At 38.2% G+C, this 19,883-nt stretch overlaps 1 protein-coding gene across 3 annotated transcripts in view; it reads left to right on the forward strand.

Annotated features, from left to right (window-relative positions):
• Positions 1-19,883, forward strand: part of REXO5 (RNA exonuclease 5) — a 52,723-nt gene that overhangs the window by 20,929 nt on the left and 11,911 nt on the right. For all 3 annotated transcript variants that reach the window (XM_043455997.1, XM_043456000.1, XM_043455998.1), the window contains exons 7-13: positions 4,665-4,753; positions 5,985-6,100; positions 8,254-8,392; positions 8,535-8,629; positions 13,022-13,124; positions 15,117-15,208; positions 15,945-16,065. In XM_043455997.1, coding sequence (XP_043311932.1) covers positions 4,665-4,753; positions 5,985-6,100; positions 8,254-8,392; positions 8,535-8,629; positions 13,022-13,124; positions 15,117-15,208; positions 15,945-16,065 — 755 coding nt within the window. The remainder of the gene's footprint in view (positions 1-4,664; positions 4,754-5,984; positions 6,101-8,253; positions 8,393-8,534; positions 8,630-13,021; positions 13,125-15,116; positions 15,209-15,944; positions 16,066-19,883) is intronic.

Here is a 19,883-nt window from a genome sequence, read left to right on the forward strand (position 1 = left end):
GGTTTGGTGGTGCTGAATTCTCTCAGCTTTTGCTTGTCTGTAAAGCTTTTGATTTCTCCTTTATATCTGAATGAGATCCTTGCTGGGTAGAGTGATCTTGGTTGTAGGTTATTCTCTTTTATAACTTTAAGTATGTCCTGCTGTTCGCTTCTGGCCTGAAGAGTTTCTATTGAAAGATCACCTGTTATCCTTATGGGAGTCCTCTTGTGTGTTATTTGTTGCTTTTTCCCTTGCTACTTTTAATATTTGCTCTTTGTGTTTGATCTTTGTTAGTTTGATTAATATGTGTCTTGGGGTATTATTAATATGTGCCTTGGGTTTATCCTGTTTGGGACTCGCTGGGGTTTTTGGACTTGGGTCGCTCTTTCCTTCCCCATTTTGGGAAGTTTTGACTATTATTGCCTTAAGTGTTATCTTACGCCCTTTCTTTTTGTCTTCTTCTTCTGGGACACCTATGATTCAAATGTTGGGATGTTTAATATTGCCCCAGAGGTCTCTGAGGTTGTCCTCATTTAATTTTTTTTTCCTCTCTGCTTCATTTAATTCCACCGTTCTATCTTTCACCTCACTTATCCTCTCTTCTGCCTGTTATTCTACTGTTTGTTCCCTCCAGAGTGCTTTTAATCTCAGTTACTGCATTGTTCATTATTAATGGACTCTTCCTTATTTCTTCTAGGTCTTTGTTAAACATTTCTCATATCTTCTCAATCCTTGTCTCTAGTCTACTTATCTGTAACTCCATTTTGTTTTCAAGATTTTGGATCATTTTTACTATCATTCTGAATTCTTTTTCAGGTAGACTCCCTATCTCCTCCTCTTTGGTTTGTCATGTTCCTTCACCTGCTGAATATTTCACTGCCTTTTCATTTTGTTTAGATTACTGTGTTTGGGGTGCCCTTTCTGCAGGCTAGAAGTTTGTGGTTCCTCTTAATTGTGAAGTCTGCTCCCTGTGGATGGGGTTGGAATAGTGGCTTGTCAAGTTTTCTTGGTTTGGGGAACTTGCGTCTGTGTTCTGGTGGGTGGAGCTGGATCTCTTCTCTCTGGAGTGCAGTGAAGTGTCCAGTAGTGAATTTTGTGGTGTCTATGGGTTTGGCATGGCTTTGGGCAGCTCGTCTTTTAACGTTCAGGGTTGTGTTCCTGTTTTGCTGGAGAATTAGCATGGTATGTCTTGGACTGGAACTTATTGGCTCTTGGTTGGAACTTGGTTTCAGTTAGTTGTGGAGACTTTTGGGTGAGCTCTTGTCTATTAATATTCCCTGGAGTCAGGAGTTCTCTGATGTTCTAAAGTTTTGGAGGTAAGCCTCCTGCCTCTGGCTTTCAGTCCTTCTCTTACTGTAGCCTCAAGACTTCTCCTTCCATACTGCACAGAAGATAAAACCCTTAGGTTAATGGTGAAACAATTCTCCATAGCCAAGGACACCAGGGAGATTCACAGAGTTATATAGAGAAGAGAAGATGGAGGAAGGAGCTAGAGTTGACCTCGAGGAGAAAAGGGAGAGTCAAAAGGTGAGAGAGCAATCAAGCCAGTAATCAAATCCCTAAGTAAAAATGGATACTGAAGACTAGATTCTTAAAAGTACAAAATTGCTAAAAAATATCAAGAATCAAAGATTAAAAACCTAGAAAAGAGGTTAGACTCTCATAAGTACAATATAAAAAATACAAAACAAAATCAATCACAAAAATTAAAAAAAATTATATATATGGAATTTGTTTTTATAAACTAGGTTTTTTTTTGAAAGGTAATAGTAGGCTATAAAAATGGAAGTTAAAGGAGTAATAACTAAAATTTTTTTAAAAATTAAGAAGTGATAATAGTAAAAATATACCTAGGAATTTCTCTGGAACTGTTGTGGGCAGTGTGGGTGGGGTCAGTTCAGGGTCAGATAGTCCCTTGTTCCAGCTTGTACTTGTTCTCAAGGTCTATAGGTGCCCCTCAAATGTTCAGTCTCAGTATTAACTGCCGGGTTTTAGTCTGATGCACCTATCACTTCCAGAGTGGTTCCTCCTTTGTTTATTTTGGCTTCTTCTGTTTGCAGGTCTCTTCAGTGTATAATTTCCGCCCTGACACAGGGGTCAAAGGTGGTTACTTACTTAGGCTCACTCCTTCAGTGTGTTGTGGGGAGGGAGGGACACTGCAAACAAATACTGCTGGCATGTGTGGGGAGTGCTTATGGTGGATGGACCACACTGGGTTTGCCACAGCCCAAGGTGGCATGTACTTCCCGGGTCCACCCTTTTCAGGCTCCAGGGTGCTCTGCAAGGGCGCTGTCCCAAGTGGGCCCTGCATTTCGTGCACTTCCCAGGTCTGAGCTGCTCAGGTTCTTGGTTTCTCCACGGAAGCACAGACCCTGATGGGCTGTGCGTTTTGTGCCCTTCCAAGGTCCAAGCAGCTTATGTGAGACCTGGTGCTTGGTGAGTGCACTGTCCCAGGGGGGGCTGTGTGTCTTATTCACCTCCCAGGTCCTGGCTGCTTGGTTTCTCAGGTGTGCAGTGAAAGCACAGTCCCAGATATGCCATGTGTCTCCTCTGGGGAGCTGATCTCAGGCTGTGATGCTCCTGGCAGATGTCAACCGTCCAGGATCCCAGGAAGACATGGTTAGCAACTGGGAACCTGCTCAGTTTGTTGGAAGATGTTGTCTCTGGGGCCAAGATTGCAGCAGCCCCTTGCCTTCCAGCTCTGGCTGTCACATGCCTGTCTCTCCGCCTTCGGGGAGGGACGGCCCTATACAGCAGCTGGCTTGCTGTCCTTGGTATTCTCTCAATCCTTCATTATGTGAGCACACCAGGGATCACCAGGTGGTGTTAGAGCCTTTTGAGGGAAAGGTCTTTTTTTTTTTGTCTCTGGGGAGCCCATGGTTTGGGTTGCTGTCTCACATTAGCTCCCTCAGATTGTCCTCAGGGCATTCAGGCCTGGTCCTTGTCATGAGCCTCTATGCCATTTCTCCATCTCCACTTGTAGTTGCAGTTAGGCACATATTCTGTGGGTTTTGTTTTTTTTTTTTCTCCTGGTTGTGTTGCTCTCTGAGATTCCAAAACTCCCCACAGACATGCCTGTGAGAGGGCTTCCTACTGTTTGGAAACTTCTCCTCCTTCATGACTCCGTCCCCAGGCTGGGTCTCCATCCCTAAATCTGTCTCTGTTTCTGTCTTATATTTTATCCTACCTCCTTTCAAAAGAGATTGGACTGCCTTTGTGGGTGCCTGGTGTCCTTTGCCAGTGTTCAAAAGTTGTTTGCTCAACATTCAAATGATCTTTTGATGAATTTGTGGGGGAGAAAGTGGTCGCCCCATCCTATTTCTCCTCTATCTTTGGACCGCCTCCCCCCAAACTGTTTTACAAGGCAGCTGCATAATTTTACATTCCCTCAGCAATGTATAAGGTTTCCAATTTCTGCACATCTTTACCAACACTTGTTATACTCTTTTTGATTATATCCATCCTAGTGTGAATTAGTATCTCATTGTGATTTTGGTTTGTATTTCTCTGATGGCTGATGATATTGAGCATCTCATTATATGCTTATTAGCCATTTGTATATCTTTTCAGATCCTTTGTCCATTTTTTAATTGAGCTGTCTTTTTTAATTAAATTACTGGAGATCTTTTTGTATTCTGCATACATAACTTTCCTTTTAAAATAGATTTACTTAAGTAAAAAAGCTATTTGTAAGATCGAGTTCACAGTTCATATATCATAGAATTGCCATGAAGATTGAGTTAATGTACAGAAAAAGCTTAGCATGGGGCACATAGTGCTTTAAAAAATTATTTTGTGGTATTATTGATACTAATACTACAGATAAGGAGGTCAGCAAGTACAGTGTCTCCAAGATTTGAGAATATTCCTTTTTGGCTAGACTATTTTAATTCTTTTAATTGTAATCAGTTGGAAATTTCAAGGTACTGTGACATAGAAACTGGTCAAAGCTTTTCATACTCCCCTTAGTTTCTTGTCAGATAAAATCTAAGTGTTACCTTTACTGTTTCAGCCTCTATCTGAAGGTAGGAGTCTTCAGTGATTCAGACACTTTTGGGCTTCTGAGATGAATGTGCCTGATTTATTGACTTAGGAAGGGGTATCTTAAGCCTATATCTGAGCCTCTGTAGGGAATTTTCAGGCTGGGAGTTTAGAAAATGTGGCACATTTCTAAAAAGAGATCTCAGAGAAATTTTAAGGGTAAGGTTGAGTACTAGAGTATATATGGTGAATGTTAGTTAAACTTTTAGATCTCTGCTATGGTGGAATTTCATTCCTATTTTTTCTTGTTTTGTTTAGGAAAGAAAAATACCACATACAGTCATTTGCATACTTTATTCATCCTCTGTTAGTGCCTACATGGAAAAGGTCCTGTGACTTGGGATTTAGGTACAATTTGTTATTGCTAATAAGGAGGAAAAAATTGTTACTTGGTAACTGCAAGGAAGTCTGGGCCCTAGTATCCCCAATAACAGCAGCCTACATTATTCTCCCCAAATATAAAAATGAGTAGATGGATTAAAAAATTAAGGACAGAAATTATTTCATTTAATCTTCATATTTCAGGTGTCTAACATAGAGAAGATGCCCCACAAATGTGGAATCTGTTTTCCCTGAATAAATATAGGAGTGATACTTATCATTTCTAGTTCTAAAGGTAAATGTTTTATTCCTTTTCCTCCTAGGTTTTCCTAACTGTGAAAACTTTGTACCTACCAAATGTAATGGTTCTGTAACAGACAACAGTCCTCTCTTTGGCCTTGACTGTGAAATGGTAAGTGCTACTTTTGATTTTCCACTGGAGTGTTGCACACTAGGGTCTAGTTGTCTTGATTGTTTCAGTTCTAGCATTCAGTTTAAATAACTGAAAGTTGACCTATTTCATCACATTTTAGGAAAATTGAATCTTTGCTTCAGGATGAGGAATAAATATCACATAAGTTTTCTAACTTGTTCAATCTAAATTTTGATTATTACTCAAAGTTGTTTGCTTCTGGTTTTTTTTTTTTAATTTTGCTTCACTGGGACTCTGTTGCTGTGCAGGCTTTCTCTGGTTGCAGCGAGCAGGGACTACTCTGTAGTTGCAGTGCAAGGGCTTCTTGCAGTGGCTTACCTTGTTGCAGAACATAGAATTTAGGGCACATGAGCTTCAGCAGTTGGAGTTCTTGGGCTTAGTTACTCCGTAGCAGCGTGTGGAATCTTCCCATTCAGGGACCAAACCGATGTCCCCTGCATTGGCAGGCGAATTCTTAATCACTGGACTACCAGTTGAAGTCTGCTTCTGTCTTTTGCACAGGTTTTTTGTCATTGTTGCCTTGAAGACTTGCCTCAATTACCATTGGTTTGACTTGGTTTTACACATTTAAGATTAGAAGGATTTCCCTGCTTAAGTTTCCTTTGTGTTTTACCTTGTCTAAACCTCCTTTCAAATGCTGTGTATTCCCTCACTTAGTGCTCAAGTTAATAGTTTCTCAACTCTTAACAGTGGATAAGACCTAAGGATTTGGAGTCATATCAGGGTCTGTATCCTGGCCTTGCCTGTCTCCTTGGACAAACTAATTCCCTAATTCTCCCTCTGTGAAGTGAGGATAATGTTAGAGGCTATTTCATGGGGTTATTATGAGATGGTATATAAAATACCTAGTATTGCATTAGATAATAGTGCATGCTAATAAAAATTACTTTGTAGTGATACTTAGCATAATACTGGGTTGTAGTACACAGTAAGTGGTACAATTATAATTGATGTTATTGTGTCTGTCGCTCTTAAGCACATCCTTCCCAGAGAAATTGTACTGTGTTGGTTACCTTTAACTATAATAATGTTCAGCAACCTGCCTAGCTTTAATTTCATACATATTGGATCTTCTAGTCAGCAAACAGCTGTACTGTTGTCTCAGGGACCCCAGTAGATTAGAATAGATGACAACTGATATAGTCTTTAATAATGAGAGAAAGCAAGAGCTTCCACAGTTTAGCAGCCTAACTACATCCTAATCTTTCAGTGCCTTACATCCAAGGGAAGAGAACTAACACGTATCTCACTGGTTGCTGAAGGAGGCAGCTGTGTTATGGATGAACTTGTTAAACCTGACAACAAGATTGTGGACTACCTCACCAGGTATTTTTAACCCTGCCTCCAGCTCTTGATAGATGTCAGACTGGAGTGAATTGAGACTTACCAGGAATAGCCTGTAGCTTCTGTTTAGTTAAGTATTATCTACTTACTATCAAAGAAAAGGCTTGGGTACCACAACTGTAAATTTTAATACTGAAATTGTACAATGTTGGTATATAATGCTCTTATCCTTCTTGCTCTCTAATTTTCCTGTGACTTTAAGTCACCAGAATATTATCTTCCTTTTCATAGAATCTGACAGTTGTAGCAGCTGCCAAATACCTTTGCTCTCTGATAAGACCCCATCAGAAAAATCTATAAATCATCTTTTGGTTGTCAAATGATCTTAGACCTTAATCTCCTTTGGCCCCAGAAACCAAAACAAAACTAAGTTTTCCACAGCAAAAATTTGAAGTTCAAGAATTTTTTTTATCATTCCAAAGATTAGCATGCAATTTCAGAATGTACACAGTACTGTGATTAGGCAAAGAAAAGCCAGGAAATATTACTGTTGTTGCCCATTGTAGTTACATCTATCAGTTCATGCTTACTTAGGCACAGAGAGGCCATGATAATGATGAAGACTGTCCTATTAGTAGACAAGACAATTACATGATATTGTTAGGGAACAGTCATATGTGACAAAGCTGTATGTATAAGCGTGTTTGTCATAGTATTGAAACAATATGGGAATATGAATGTAGGGGGTTGGTTAAAAAGAAAATAGGGGGTTGGTTAAAATGTTCTATCTACTTAATGGAATACTCTAACCATTTAAAAGGGTGTGCTGAAATAAATTTATTGATATGAAAACTTGTTCATGACATATAGAAAATGTTATGTTTATATTACATAGTAATATGCATTATGATTGCCACGTGGCTTGTGGGATCTTAGTTCCCCAATCAGGGATCAAATCTGGGCCCACCGCAGTGAAAGCAGGGAATCTTAACCTCTGAACCACCAGGGTAGTCCCATGATAATATTTTAAAAATTTTATTTATTTTTTTCATTTTTTTAACTTAAATTTATTTATTTTTAATTGGAGGACAATTGCTTTACAATATTGTGTTGGTTTCTGCCATACATCAACATGAGTCAGCCATAGGCACACATATGTCCATTTCCTCATGAATCTTTCTCCCACCTTCTACCCATCCCATCCTACTAGGTAGTCACAGAGAACTGGATTTGCACTCCCTGTATCATATAGCAAATTCCCATCAGCTGTCTATTTTACATATGGTAATATATATATTTCCATGCTACTCTCTATTCAACCCACCCTCTCCTTTTCACCATGTCCACAAGTCTGTTCTTTATGTCTGTGTCTCCATTGCTGCCCTGCAAATAGGTTCATCAATACCATATATATTCTATATATATAAATTAATATATGATATTTGTTTATCTCTTTCTGACTTACTTTACTCTGTATAATAGACTCTATGTTCATCCACCTCATTAGAACTGACTCAAATGCATTCATTTTTATGGTTGAATAATATTCCATTCTATATATGTACCATAACTTCTGTCCATGGACATCTTAAGTTGCTTCCATGTCCTATCATAAATAGTGCTGCAGTGAACATTTGGGGTACGTGTATCTTTTTCAATTATGGTTTTCTTAGGGTATATGCCTAGTAATGGGATTGTTGAGTCCTATGGTAGTTTTATTCCTAGTTTTTTTAAGGAATCTCCATACTGTCTTCCATAGTGGCTGTATCAATTTATATTACTACCAACAGTACAAAAGTGTTCCTTTTCTCCATACTCTCTCCAGCATTTATTGTTTGTAGATTTTTGGATGATGGCCATTCTGACAGGTACATTTCTCAAATAATGAGCCATATTGAGCATTTATTCATGTGCTTATTAGCCATTGCATTTTTATAAAAATGAAACATACATGAATATATATGTATCAAAAAATATGAAAGGGTATTAAAGTGTAAAAAGTGATCTCTGGGTAGTGGGATCATAGGCAGTTTTTAATTTCTTCTTTGTTTTATTTTCAACCTTATTACACTGAGCATTTATTAATGTTTTTATCAATTTTTTAAAATATTCTTTTCAAAGTGACTTTCCAGGGAGGAAAACTTAGTAATACCCTGGCTTGTCCATTTCTCTGTTTTTTTTTTTGTTGTTGAAAGTTTTTCGGGAATCACAAAGAAGATTCTTAACCCGGTGACAACCAAACTCAAAGATGTACAGAGACAGCTGAAGATGCTTCTTCCTCCTGATGCTGTGTTAGTGGGCCACTCCTTAGATTTAGATCTCAGAGCACTGAAAGTGAGTATCTGATTTAGGACTTAGTTTTTCTAGCATATGTGCCTGTTTTATCTATCTTGGAGCTAAAGCCTTCTGTTCCCCAGTCCACTTATTTTTTCCTTTAGTATAGGATGCTACTCATTCTCTTCTCTTTCCTCCTCAGATGGTACATCCATATGTTATTGATACATCATTGCTTTATGTCAGAGAGCACGGCAGAAGATTTAAGCTCAAGTTCTTAGCTAAAGCTATTTTGGGGTAAGTTTGTTTGAATATTATAATATTATCCTGATAGACTGCATATAAATTAGCATATTGTGTCTTATTTAAAGCATATTGCAAAAGTTCAGCCTCTCTGCTCTTCCTCTTTCTTAGTTTATAAACATTATTAGGAATTCTGAGATCCTAACTTCAGAGAGAAGTATGACTCATAAATGAAAAAACTATGGGAATAAAAAAAGAGTTGCATTCGTAGCTGAAGGTTGATGGATAGAACTGGACAGAAGGGGCAGAAAAGTTACCCAAAACTTTGAAACAACATTCCTATATTGAATGTATCCTAATACGTATAAACACATGTATAATGATGTTCATTATAGTGTGGTTTAAAATAGCGCCCAAACCTTCAGATATTCTACAAGACTAGTTAAGTAAATTATGGTTATCTGTATAACTAATGCTTTGTTATTGAATGTGACAATTATGTGCTAATAGTTGAGTTGCTCAGTCGTGTCCGACTCTTTGTGACCCTGTGGACTGCAGCACACCAGGCCTCCCTGTCCATCACGAGTTCCTAGAGTTTACTCAAACTCATGTCCATTGAGTCGGTGATGGCACCCAACCATCTCATCCTCTGTTGTCCCCTTCTCTTCCTGCCTTCAATCTTTCCCAGCATCAGGGTCTTTTCAAATGAGTTAGTTCTTTGTAGCAGGTGGCCAAAGTATTGGAATTTCACCTTCAGCATTACTCCTTCCAATAAATATTCAGGACTGATTTCCTTTAGGATGAATTGGTTGGAATGCCTTGCTGTCCAAGGGACTCTCAAGAATCTTCAACACCACAGTTCAAAAGCATCAATTCTTTGGTGCTCAGCTTTCTTTATAGTCCAACTCTCACATCCATACATGACTATTAGAAAAACCATAGCTTTGACTAGACGGACCTTTGTTGGCAAAGTAATGTCTCTGCTTGTTAATACACTGTCTGCGTTGGTCATAGCTTTTCTTCCAAGGAGCAAGCATCTTTTAATTTCGTGGCTGCAGTCACCATCTGCAGTCATTTTGACTGTGACTGGTGATGGAAGTAAAGTCCAATGCTATGAAGAGCAATATTGCATAGGAAGCTGGAATGTTAGGTCCATGAATCAAGGTAAATTGGAAGTGGTCAAACAGGAGATGGCAAGAGTGAACATTGACATTTTAGGAATCAGTGAACTAAAATGGACTGGAATGGGTGAATTTAACTCAGATGACCATTATATCTACTACTGTGGGCAAGAATCCATTAGAAAAAATGGAGTAGCCATCATAGTCAAGAAAAGAGTCTGAAATGCAGTACTTGGATGCAATTTCAAAAATGACAGAATGATCTCAGTTCATTTCCAAGGCAAACCATTCAGTATCACAGTAATTAATCCCAAGTCTAGCCCTGACCAGTAATGCTGAAGAAGCTGAAGTTGAATGGTTCTGTGAAGACCTATAAGACCTTCTAGAACTAACACCCAAAAAAGATGTCCTTTTCATTATAGGGGACTGTAATGCAAAAGTAGGAAGTCAAGAAATACCTGGAGTAAAGGCAAATTTGGCCTTGGAATACAGAATGAAGCAGGGCAAAGGCTGATAGAGTTTTGCCAAGAGAATGCACTGGTCATAGCAAACACCCTCTTCCAACAACTCAAGAGAAGACTCTGCGCATGGACATCACCAGATGGTCAATACTGAAATCAGATTGATTATATTCTTTGCAGCCAAAGAAGGAGAAGCTCTATACAGTCAGCAAAAACAAGACTGGCAGCTGACTGTGGCTCAGATCATGAATTCCTTACTGTAAAATTCAGACTTCAATTGAAGAAAGTAGGGAAAACCACTAGACCATTCAGGTATGACCTAAATCAAATCCCTTATGATTATACAGTGGAAGTGACAAATAGATTCAAGGGATTAGATCTGACAGAGTGCCTGAAGAACTGTGGCCAGAGGTTCTTGACATTGTATAGGAGGCAGTGATCAAAAGCATCCCCAAGAAAAATAAATGAAAAAAGGCAGAATGGTTGTCTGAGGAGGCCTTATAAATAGCTATGAAAAGAAGAGAAGTGAAAGGCAAAGGAGAAAAGGAAAGGTATACCCATCTGAATGCAGAGTTCCAAAGAATAGCAAGGAGAGATAAGAAAGCCTTCCTCAGGGATTAATGCAAAGAAATAGAGGAAAACAATAGAATGAGAAAGACTAGAGATCTCTTCAAGAAAATTAGAGATACCAGGGGAAAATTTCATGCAAAGATGGGCACAATAAAGGACAGAAATGGTATGGATCTCTCAGAAGCAGAAGATATTAAGAAGAGGTAGCAAGAATGCACTGAAGAACTATACAAAGAAGATCTTCATGACCCAGATAATCACGATGGTGTGATCACTCACCTAGAGCCAGACATCCTGGAATGCGAAGTCAAGTGGGCCTTAGGAAGCATCACTAGGAACAAAGCTAGTGGAGGTGATGGAATCCCAGTTGAGCTATTTCAAATCCTAAAAGATGATGCTGTGAAAGTGCTGCACTCAATATGTCAGCAAATTTGGAAAACTCAGCAGTGGCCACAGGACTGGAAAAGGTCAGTTTTCATTCCAATCCCAAAGAAAGGCAATGCAAAAGAACGCTACCACACAATTATACTCATCTCACACACTAGCAAAGTAATGCTCAAAATTCTCCAAGCCAGGCTTCAACAGTACACGAACCATGAACTTCCATACGTTCAAGCTGGTTTTAGAAAAGTCAGAGGAACCAAAGATCAAATTGCCAACATCCACCAGATTGTCAAAAAAGCAAATGAGTTCCAGAAAAACATCTACTTCTGCTTTATTGACTATTCCAAAGCATTTGACTGTGTGGATCACAATAAACTGTGGAAAATTCTAAAAGAGATGGGAATACCAGACCATCTGACCTGCCTCTTGAGAAATATATATGCAGGTCAAGAAGCAACAGTTAGAACTGGACATGGAACAACAGACTGATTCCAAATCGGGAAAGGAGTACATCAAGGCTGTATATTGTCACCCTGCTTATTTAACTTATATGCAGAGTACACCATGTGAAATGCGGGACTGGATGAAGCACAAGCTGGAAACAAGATTGCTGGGAGAAATATCAATAACCTCAGACGTGCAGATGACACCACACTTATGACGGAAAGTGAAGAAGAACTAGAGAGCCTCTTGATGAAAGAGGAGAGTGAAAAAGTAGGCTTAAAGCTCAACATTCAGAAAACTAAGATCTTGGCATCTGGTCCCATCACTTCATGGCAAATAGATGGGGAAATGGTGGAAACAGTGACAGACTTTATTTTTTTGCGCTCTAAAATCACTGCAGATGGTGGCTCCACCCATGAAATGTGCAATAAGGGAACGTCTAAGATGTTACTGAGAAAAAACCTGGGGATTATTCTCCAATTTATAGGTTAATCTCCATAAAATGGAGATTCAGAAGAAGATTCAAAGATTTTGAGATATTGATATGATATAGATTAGATTTAGATATATCTGTAGACAGAAGTATATGTATTTAAAAAATTTTAAAAAATAATGAGACTTCTCTGGCGTTTCAGTGCTTCCAGTGGAGGGGGCACAGGCACTATCCTTGGTCAGCGAACTAAGACCCATATGCCACACAGTGCAGTCAAAAAATTTAAAAAAAAAAAATAGAAAACTTTTAAGTATATAATGGATATGCATGCATGCATGCAAAGTTGCTTCAGCTGTGTCCAACTCTTTGTGACCCTGTGGACCACAGCCTACCTGGGTCCTCTATCCATGGCATTCTCCTGACAAGAATACTGAAGTGAGTTGCCATGCCCTTTTCCAGGGGATCTTCCCAACCCAGGGTTTGAACCTATGTCAGTTAACTCTACCTGCATTGTCAGGAGGGTTCTTTACCACTAACCCCACCTGGGAAGCCTGTATATTAGACACTTGTATACAAATAGAAAATTTCTGGAAGATAACTTTAAAACCACAGCTACATCTAAGAAATGAGACAAGGGATTGACTAGGGAGTGAACCAGAGACTTTTTATTAAATAGCCATTGATGATGTGCTTACTGTAGACAAAGCCATTCCTGATCATTCTATATTCTCAGTACCTCTCAGATCTTGGCACTAAGGAATAAACAAATCTTGATTGTTGTGATTCAAATCTAATTACTGGGATGCTAAAATTTTACATGTAGCTAGAACTTTGGGGCAGTTGAAAGAATCTGTTATTAAAGATGCTCTCAGGACTTTCCTGGCCTTCCAGTGGTTAAAACTCCATGCTTGCAATGTAGGGGGTGTGGGTTCAATCCCTGGTTGAGGAATCCCACATGCCGCACCTCACAGCCACAGAATTTAAAAAAAAAAAGGATGCTCCCAGGTACCTCAATTTTACCTTGACTTTCCAGGAAGGATATACAGTGTCCAGATAGGCTTGGTCATGATGCCACAGAAGATGCTAGAACAACCCTTGAATTGGCTCGGTATTTCCTCAAGTATGGCCCAAAGAAGGTTAGTATCTTTGCTTTCTTTAAAATTATGAGACTAGAACAGTGTCACAAACCACCATATCCTATTTCTTTACAAAAATGGGAGTGTAATTCAAGGTGAACATATATTTGATATTAAGATGTGTATCACTAGCATAAATATAGTGGTTAAATGTCTCTGAAGTTAGACTTAACCTGTTTTTCAATAGATGAAATGGTATGTGTTATAGATGAAGTGATATATGTTATAGGTGAAATGATATGTGATATCTAAGGCAATTTCTCTGAAGAACTTTAGTTTCTAATTTTTAGTTTCTAGATCTGTAAAATGGGAACACACTTCTCTGGGATATTGGTGAGGGTAAATGAGATATTGTATAGTATAAATGCTCTTAGCACAGTGCCATGAATTTATTAAGCACCATAAAGTGGTATTAATCATTATAGCTGATAGAATTCCAGTGGTTAAGACTCTGTGCTTCCATTGCAGGGGGCATGGGTTTTATCCCTGGTTAGGGAACTAAAGATCCTGCATGCTACTTTTAAGTCACTGTAACTGATGTTAATAATTGTGATAATTATAAATATCTACATAGATTTTTGCTCTCTTGGGGTAGCACTGTTTCAACAGCAGTTGCCACTTGATTTCTAGGAAGAACTGCATATTGCTTGAGTAAAATCTAAGGAAATCTGAATTAAGCATGGGCTTTAGTTAATAACACACTGGAAAAGAATTTATAAAAGAGTGTATATGTGTAACTGATTCACTTTGGTATAAGTAGAAACTAACACAACATTGTAAATCAACTATACTCAAATGAAAATTAAAAAAAAATAACATCAATAATTGTTTCAAATATATAATACTAATCTAAGATATTAATAATAGTTGAAAATGGCAGTTGAATATGCTTGGGAACTCTATACTCTCTTTATAATTTTTCTCCAAATCTAAAATGATTCTGAGTAAGAAAACTTGTATTTCTATACACGAAAACTCCCAAAGGGCTCTCACTTTATACAAAGAGAATAAACTAGAATATTTTTAATAATTTTGTATTAATATAATAAAGTCTTTTTTCTTTATATTGCCATGAAAACCATTCTTTTATAATTTCAAAAGGTTGTATGTTTACAGAGAAGTAAGTTTTAAGTGACTTTGGAATGAATGAATGGTCACTGCTTTTCACTTAGCCCTGCTTGATCCTTTCCCATATTCATGTCACATCGGCAGCTGGTAACAGATTGCCATTCTTGGCTAAGCAGCCAGAAGCGATCTGCTAAGTACTGAACCCAGTCTAGGACTGTGGCATCAGCAAAGTTCACTGTCTACAGAAGCAAAGAACACCACTTGAGTAGGTTTTTCAGGTTTGAGCATTTTGTTTGTTTTGTTTTTTAGCCTCAGATACTTTGAGTTCAGTTCAGTCACTCAGTCATGTCCGACTCTTTGCGACCCCATGGACTGCAACACACCAGGCCTCCCTGTCCATCACCAACTCCTGGAGTTTACTCAAACTTATGTCCATTGAGTCGGTGATGCCATCCAACCATTTCATCCTCTGTCATCCCCTTCTCCTCCTGCCTTCAATCTTTCCCTGCCTTCAATCTTTTGAAATGTGTCAGTTTTTCACATCAGGTGGTCAAAGTATTGAAGTTTCAGCTTCAACATCAGTCCTTCCAATGAATATTCAGGACTGATTTCCTTTAGAATGGACTGGTTGGATCTCCTTGTATTCTAAGGGACTCTCCAAGAGTCTTCTCCAACACCACAGTTCAAAAGCATCAATTCTTCAGCGCTTAGCTTGACTAGATGGACCTTTGTTGGCAAAGTAATGTCTCTGCTTTTTAATATGCTGTCTAGGTTGGTCACAGCTTTTCTCAATCACTATCTGCAGTGATTTTGGAGCCCCCAAAAAAAAAAAGTCTGCCACTGTTTCCACCGTTTCCCCATCTATTTGCCATCAAATACTTTATAAGATATTAAATGATTTTTACCACTTTATTTTCCTTTAAGATTGCAGAACTAAATCTGGAGGCACTGTCTAGTCACCAGGAAAGCCAAGAGCCAAGAAATACAGCAGAATTAGTTCAGCAGCTAAACACAAGGTAATATTTTTCAGTTCTAAATATTTACAAAGATAAATGGAGTATCTGATTGCTTATTTAACAACAAAACCTGGCAATTTCTTTTCTCCTTTTGAGTCTATTGAGAAATGTTTACCAATAATATGAGTAACATTCTTCCATTACAAAAACTATGGAGGGAAAACTACCATATACTTCCCTGAATAGCATGTTTTTCTAATTTTCTGAATATATTGACTTGTCTTAAAATAACTCATTTTATACAAAAAGTGAGATTGAAATACATTGAACTAAGTAGCATGAGAGGAGATATAGACTAGTGAGTATTTTGATTAAAGGAGTCGGCTATAGCCTAATGTCTTGCCCAGATTGGGGAAAATACAAACAAAAAACAGATTCAGAAGGGGTTTGTCTCTGCAGCATAGTAAATATATCAGATCCTTAGAATCTAGCCTAAACTTTGATAAAGAGCTTTGAATATATTTTTGTTTATTCTTCCTCTCCCTAAATTGAGAGCAGCAATGACAAATAAAATGTCTATAATGGTGGACATGTTCTGTATCTGTGCTTTCCACATATGTGAACCTTATAGTACATGTGACTACTGCGATTAAGGGACTGAATTTTCATTTTATTTAATTTTAATTAAAATAACCACATGTTGCTAATTGCTACCATGTTAGACAGTAGAAGTATAAAGAAGTAACTCTTGGGTTAGGGAAAACTGTTATTCCTACCTTAACCTCCTTCTTTACAGTGTTTTAGAATGCCTGGACTCAGTGGGCCAGAAGCTCCTTTTCTTGACCCGGGAGGCAGATGCCAGTGCACTTTCTTCTTCCCAAAACTGTCAAACTATTAAGTGCCTTTCAAATAAAGAGGTGAGTGACCCACTGTGTCTCTGAAGGTTGTATTCAGAGTAGAGGGTAATGTAACCCTTTGTAACCTACGCCAGTATCAGCCTGTTTTTCATCAGCAACCTTGTGTACCATTAGCCAGTCTTGCTTCTGTCTCAAATTTTGTATGGAGCACTTTTAGTCTTAATTACCCAATAGGAGCAGAACTGTCAGCTGCCAGTGTCTTTTTCCAGATTCCAGCAGGCCTGTGGCTTTGGCCTTTGAATTTCTGTCTCTCATGACATTGGTAATTTCATTTTGCATTTCCTTATAATTAGATTCAGGTTATGCAGACTATATTTTTTAGCCAGATCATACATAAGTAGTATGTCCTTCTCTGGGTACCACATCAAGAGGCATATTTGTCCATCTGTCCCTCTCTTGTTTTTATTTTGATGATCTTAACAAGATGTTGTCTGCTTTCTCTGTTAGAGAGTTACTGCTTTTTTCCCTTACATCAAATAAGTACTATGTGAGAATATACTTTAAGTAAAGCAGATACCCTGCTTTTCATCAAAATCCCCTCCTGCTCCTATATTTAGCAAAAACTGATGATTCTTAGCTGAACCAATTTTACTGTGATTGTTGTACAAGGATGAGTTTCCAACTCTATATACTTCCTCCATATTTACTAGTTGTTACTCAGCATTCTATGAGCAAGAGTCCTCCCATTACCTTATTTATTTGTTCATTCATTCATTAATTTCATGTGGACCTGTTTTATTTCAGTATGCTCAGTTGTGTCTGACTCTTAGTGACCCGTTGGACTCTAGCCCACCAGGCTCCTCTGTCTGTGGAATTTTCCAGGCAAGAATACTGGAGTGGGTTCCAATTTCCTACTCCAGGGGATCTTCCGGACCCAGGGATTGAATTCACATCTCTTGCGCCTCCTGCACTGGCAGTCAGATTCATTACCACTGCAGCTTCTGGGAAACCCTATTGATGTCTATACATTTATGCAGAATAACTACTATGAAGCCGAAATGGGCATTTCATTTCTGGACAATTTGAACTTTTTTTTATATATGAAACTTAAATATTAGTAGGTATCCTCCTCAGAGGATATTTTATTACTCTGGTTAGGACTCTCAATACTATGTTGAATGGAGGTGGCAGGAGCAGGCATCCTTGTTCCTGATCTTAGAGAAAAAGTTTTTAGTCTTTCACCTTTGAGTATGATGTTATCTGTGGGCTTTTCATATAAGGCCTTTATTGTGTTGGGGAAGTTTCCTCCTATTTTTAGTTTTTTATTGTGTTTATGAACTAATGTTGAATCTTGTCAAATGCTTATTCTGCAGTTGAATGAGCATATGGTTTTGTCTTTCATTCTGTTAATGTGATATATTACATGGAATTGTTTTCATACACTGAAACATCCTTGCATTCCAGGAATAAATTTCACTGGGTCATGGTGTCTAATGCTTTCAATGTGTTGTTGAATTCAGTTTGCTAATAACATTTTGCTGTCTAAAGTAATCATTGGATTGGAAGGATTATTTACATTTTGTTGTTTTCTGTGTCTTTTACAGCTTTTGTCCCTCTTGTCTTTTCTGCTGTCTTCCTTTGAGTTTCATTGATTGTATGTATGTGTGGGTGTGTAGAAACAGACTTTGATACCCTTCTCATTTCCTTTTGAGTATGTTCTGTAGATATTTTCTTTGTAGTCATCATTGCAGTTACCTTAAAGTTAAAACATTGTATTTTAAACTGATAACAAAAATTAAACTGATACAAAAATTCTACTCCTATAAGCTCCACACCACTCAACTTTATGTTACTGATATCATAAATTGCATTTTTATATATTATATACATATTAACAATCTCAGATATGTGGATGATACAACTCGAATGGGAGAAAGTGAAGAGGAACTAAAGAGCCTCTTGATGAGGGTGAAGAGGAGAGTGAAGAAGCCGGCTTAAAATTCAGTATTAAAAAACTTAAGACCATGGCATGTGGTCCCATCATTTCATGGCAAATAGAAGAGGAAAAGGTGGAAGCAGTGACAGATTTCCTCTTCTTAGGCTCTAAAATCACTGAGGATGGTGACTGCAGCCATGAAATTAGACAGCAGTTGCTTCTTGTCAGGAAAGCTGTATCAAACCTAGTTGTTGTTCAGTGGCTCAGTCATGTGCGACTCCTTGCAACCGCATGCACTGTACCATGCCAGGCATCCCTATCCATCACCATCTCTGGAAGCTTGCTCAAACTCATGTCCATTGAGTTGGTGATGCCATCCAACCATCTCATCCTCTGTCGTCCCCTTTTCCTGCCTTCATCCTTTCCCAGCATCCAGGTCTTTTCCAATGAGTCAGCTCTTCTCATAAGGTGGCCAGAGTATTGAAGCTTCAGCTCCAGTCCTCCCAATGAATATTCAGGACTGATTTCCTTTAGGATGGACTGGTTGAATCTCTTGCAGTCCAAGGGACTCTCAAGAGTCTTCTCCAACACCACAGTTCAAAAGCATCAATTCTTCAGTGCTCAGCTTTCTTTATGGTCCAACTCTCACATCCGTACATGACTATGGGAAAAATCATAGCTTTGACTAGATGAACCTTTTTGGCAAAATAATGTCTCTGCTTTTTAATGTGCTGTCTAGGTTTGTCATAGCTTTTCTTCCAAGGAGCAAGCGTCTTTTAATTTCGTGGCTGCAGTCACCATCTGCAGTGATTTTGGAGTTGAAGAAAATAAAGTCTGTCACTGTTTCCATTGTTCCCCATTTATTTGCCATAAAATTTTTCACTCTCCTCTTTCACTTTCATCAAGAAGCTCTTTGGTTCCTCTTTGCTTCCTGCCATAAGGGTCATGCCATCTGCTATCTTAGGTTATTGATATTTCTCCTGGCAATCTTGATTCTAGCTTGAGCTTCATCTACCCTGGCATTTTGCATGATGTACTCTGTATGTAAGTAAATAAACAGGGGGACAGTATATAGCCTTGATGTACTCCTTTCCCAATTTGGAACCAGTCTGTTGTTCCATATCCGAACAACAATTAACATAGGCATGTAGTTATTTTTTCCATGTTTTTGTCAATTTAAGTTCTGGATAGTTAAAAGTGAATTTACGCACCAAAATAACATCAGTACAGTGTATTATGTGTGTGTGTGTTCATGTACTTACCTTAATTGGAATACTTTCATGTTGTTGTCTAGTATCATTTCATCTTAGGGACCTCCCCCCCTTTAGCATTTCTCATAAGAGCAAGCCTAGAGATGATAAACTTCCTCAAGTGTTTTTTGTTTTTGTTTTTTTTAACCTTCATTTTTAAAGCATAGTTTTGCTGGATATAGTTTTCTTGGTTGATGGGGTTTGTTTGTTTTTTAGCTCTTTGAACTTTTCACTCTCTTCTGATTTGCAAGGTTTCTATAAAGAAATCCACTGATAATCTTATGAAAGCTTCCTTGTATGTGATGAATTGCTTTTCTCTTGCTGCTCTCAAGATTCTCTCTTTAATTTTGTCTTTTAACAAATTTGATTGTAATGTACCTTTGTGTTGGTCTCTTTGGATTTATCCTGCTTGGAGTCCTTTGAAAGTTTATTGAACTTGTATGTTCTTTCCTTTGCTCAGATATGGGGGTTTTTCAGCCATTATTTCTTCAGATAAGCTCTGTATCCCTTTTTCTCTTCTTCTGGGATGCCTGTATTTTTGTATATTAGTCCTCTAGATGATGTTTCATAGCCTCTTAGACTCTATTTGCTTTTCTTTATTCTTTTTGCTCTAACTTAATGATTTCAAAGATATATTTTCAAGTTTGCCTAATCAAGTCTGATGTTGAAACCCTCTAGTGAATTTTACAGTT

Source organism: Cervus canadensis, chromosome 32 (genome assembly GCF_019320065.1).
Source record: "Cervus canadensis isolate Bull #8, Minnesota chromosome 32, ASM1932006v1, whole genome shotgun sequence".
Lineage (NCBI taxonomy): Eukaryota > Metazoa > Chordata > Mammalia > Artiodactyla > Cervidae > Cervus > Cervus canadensis.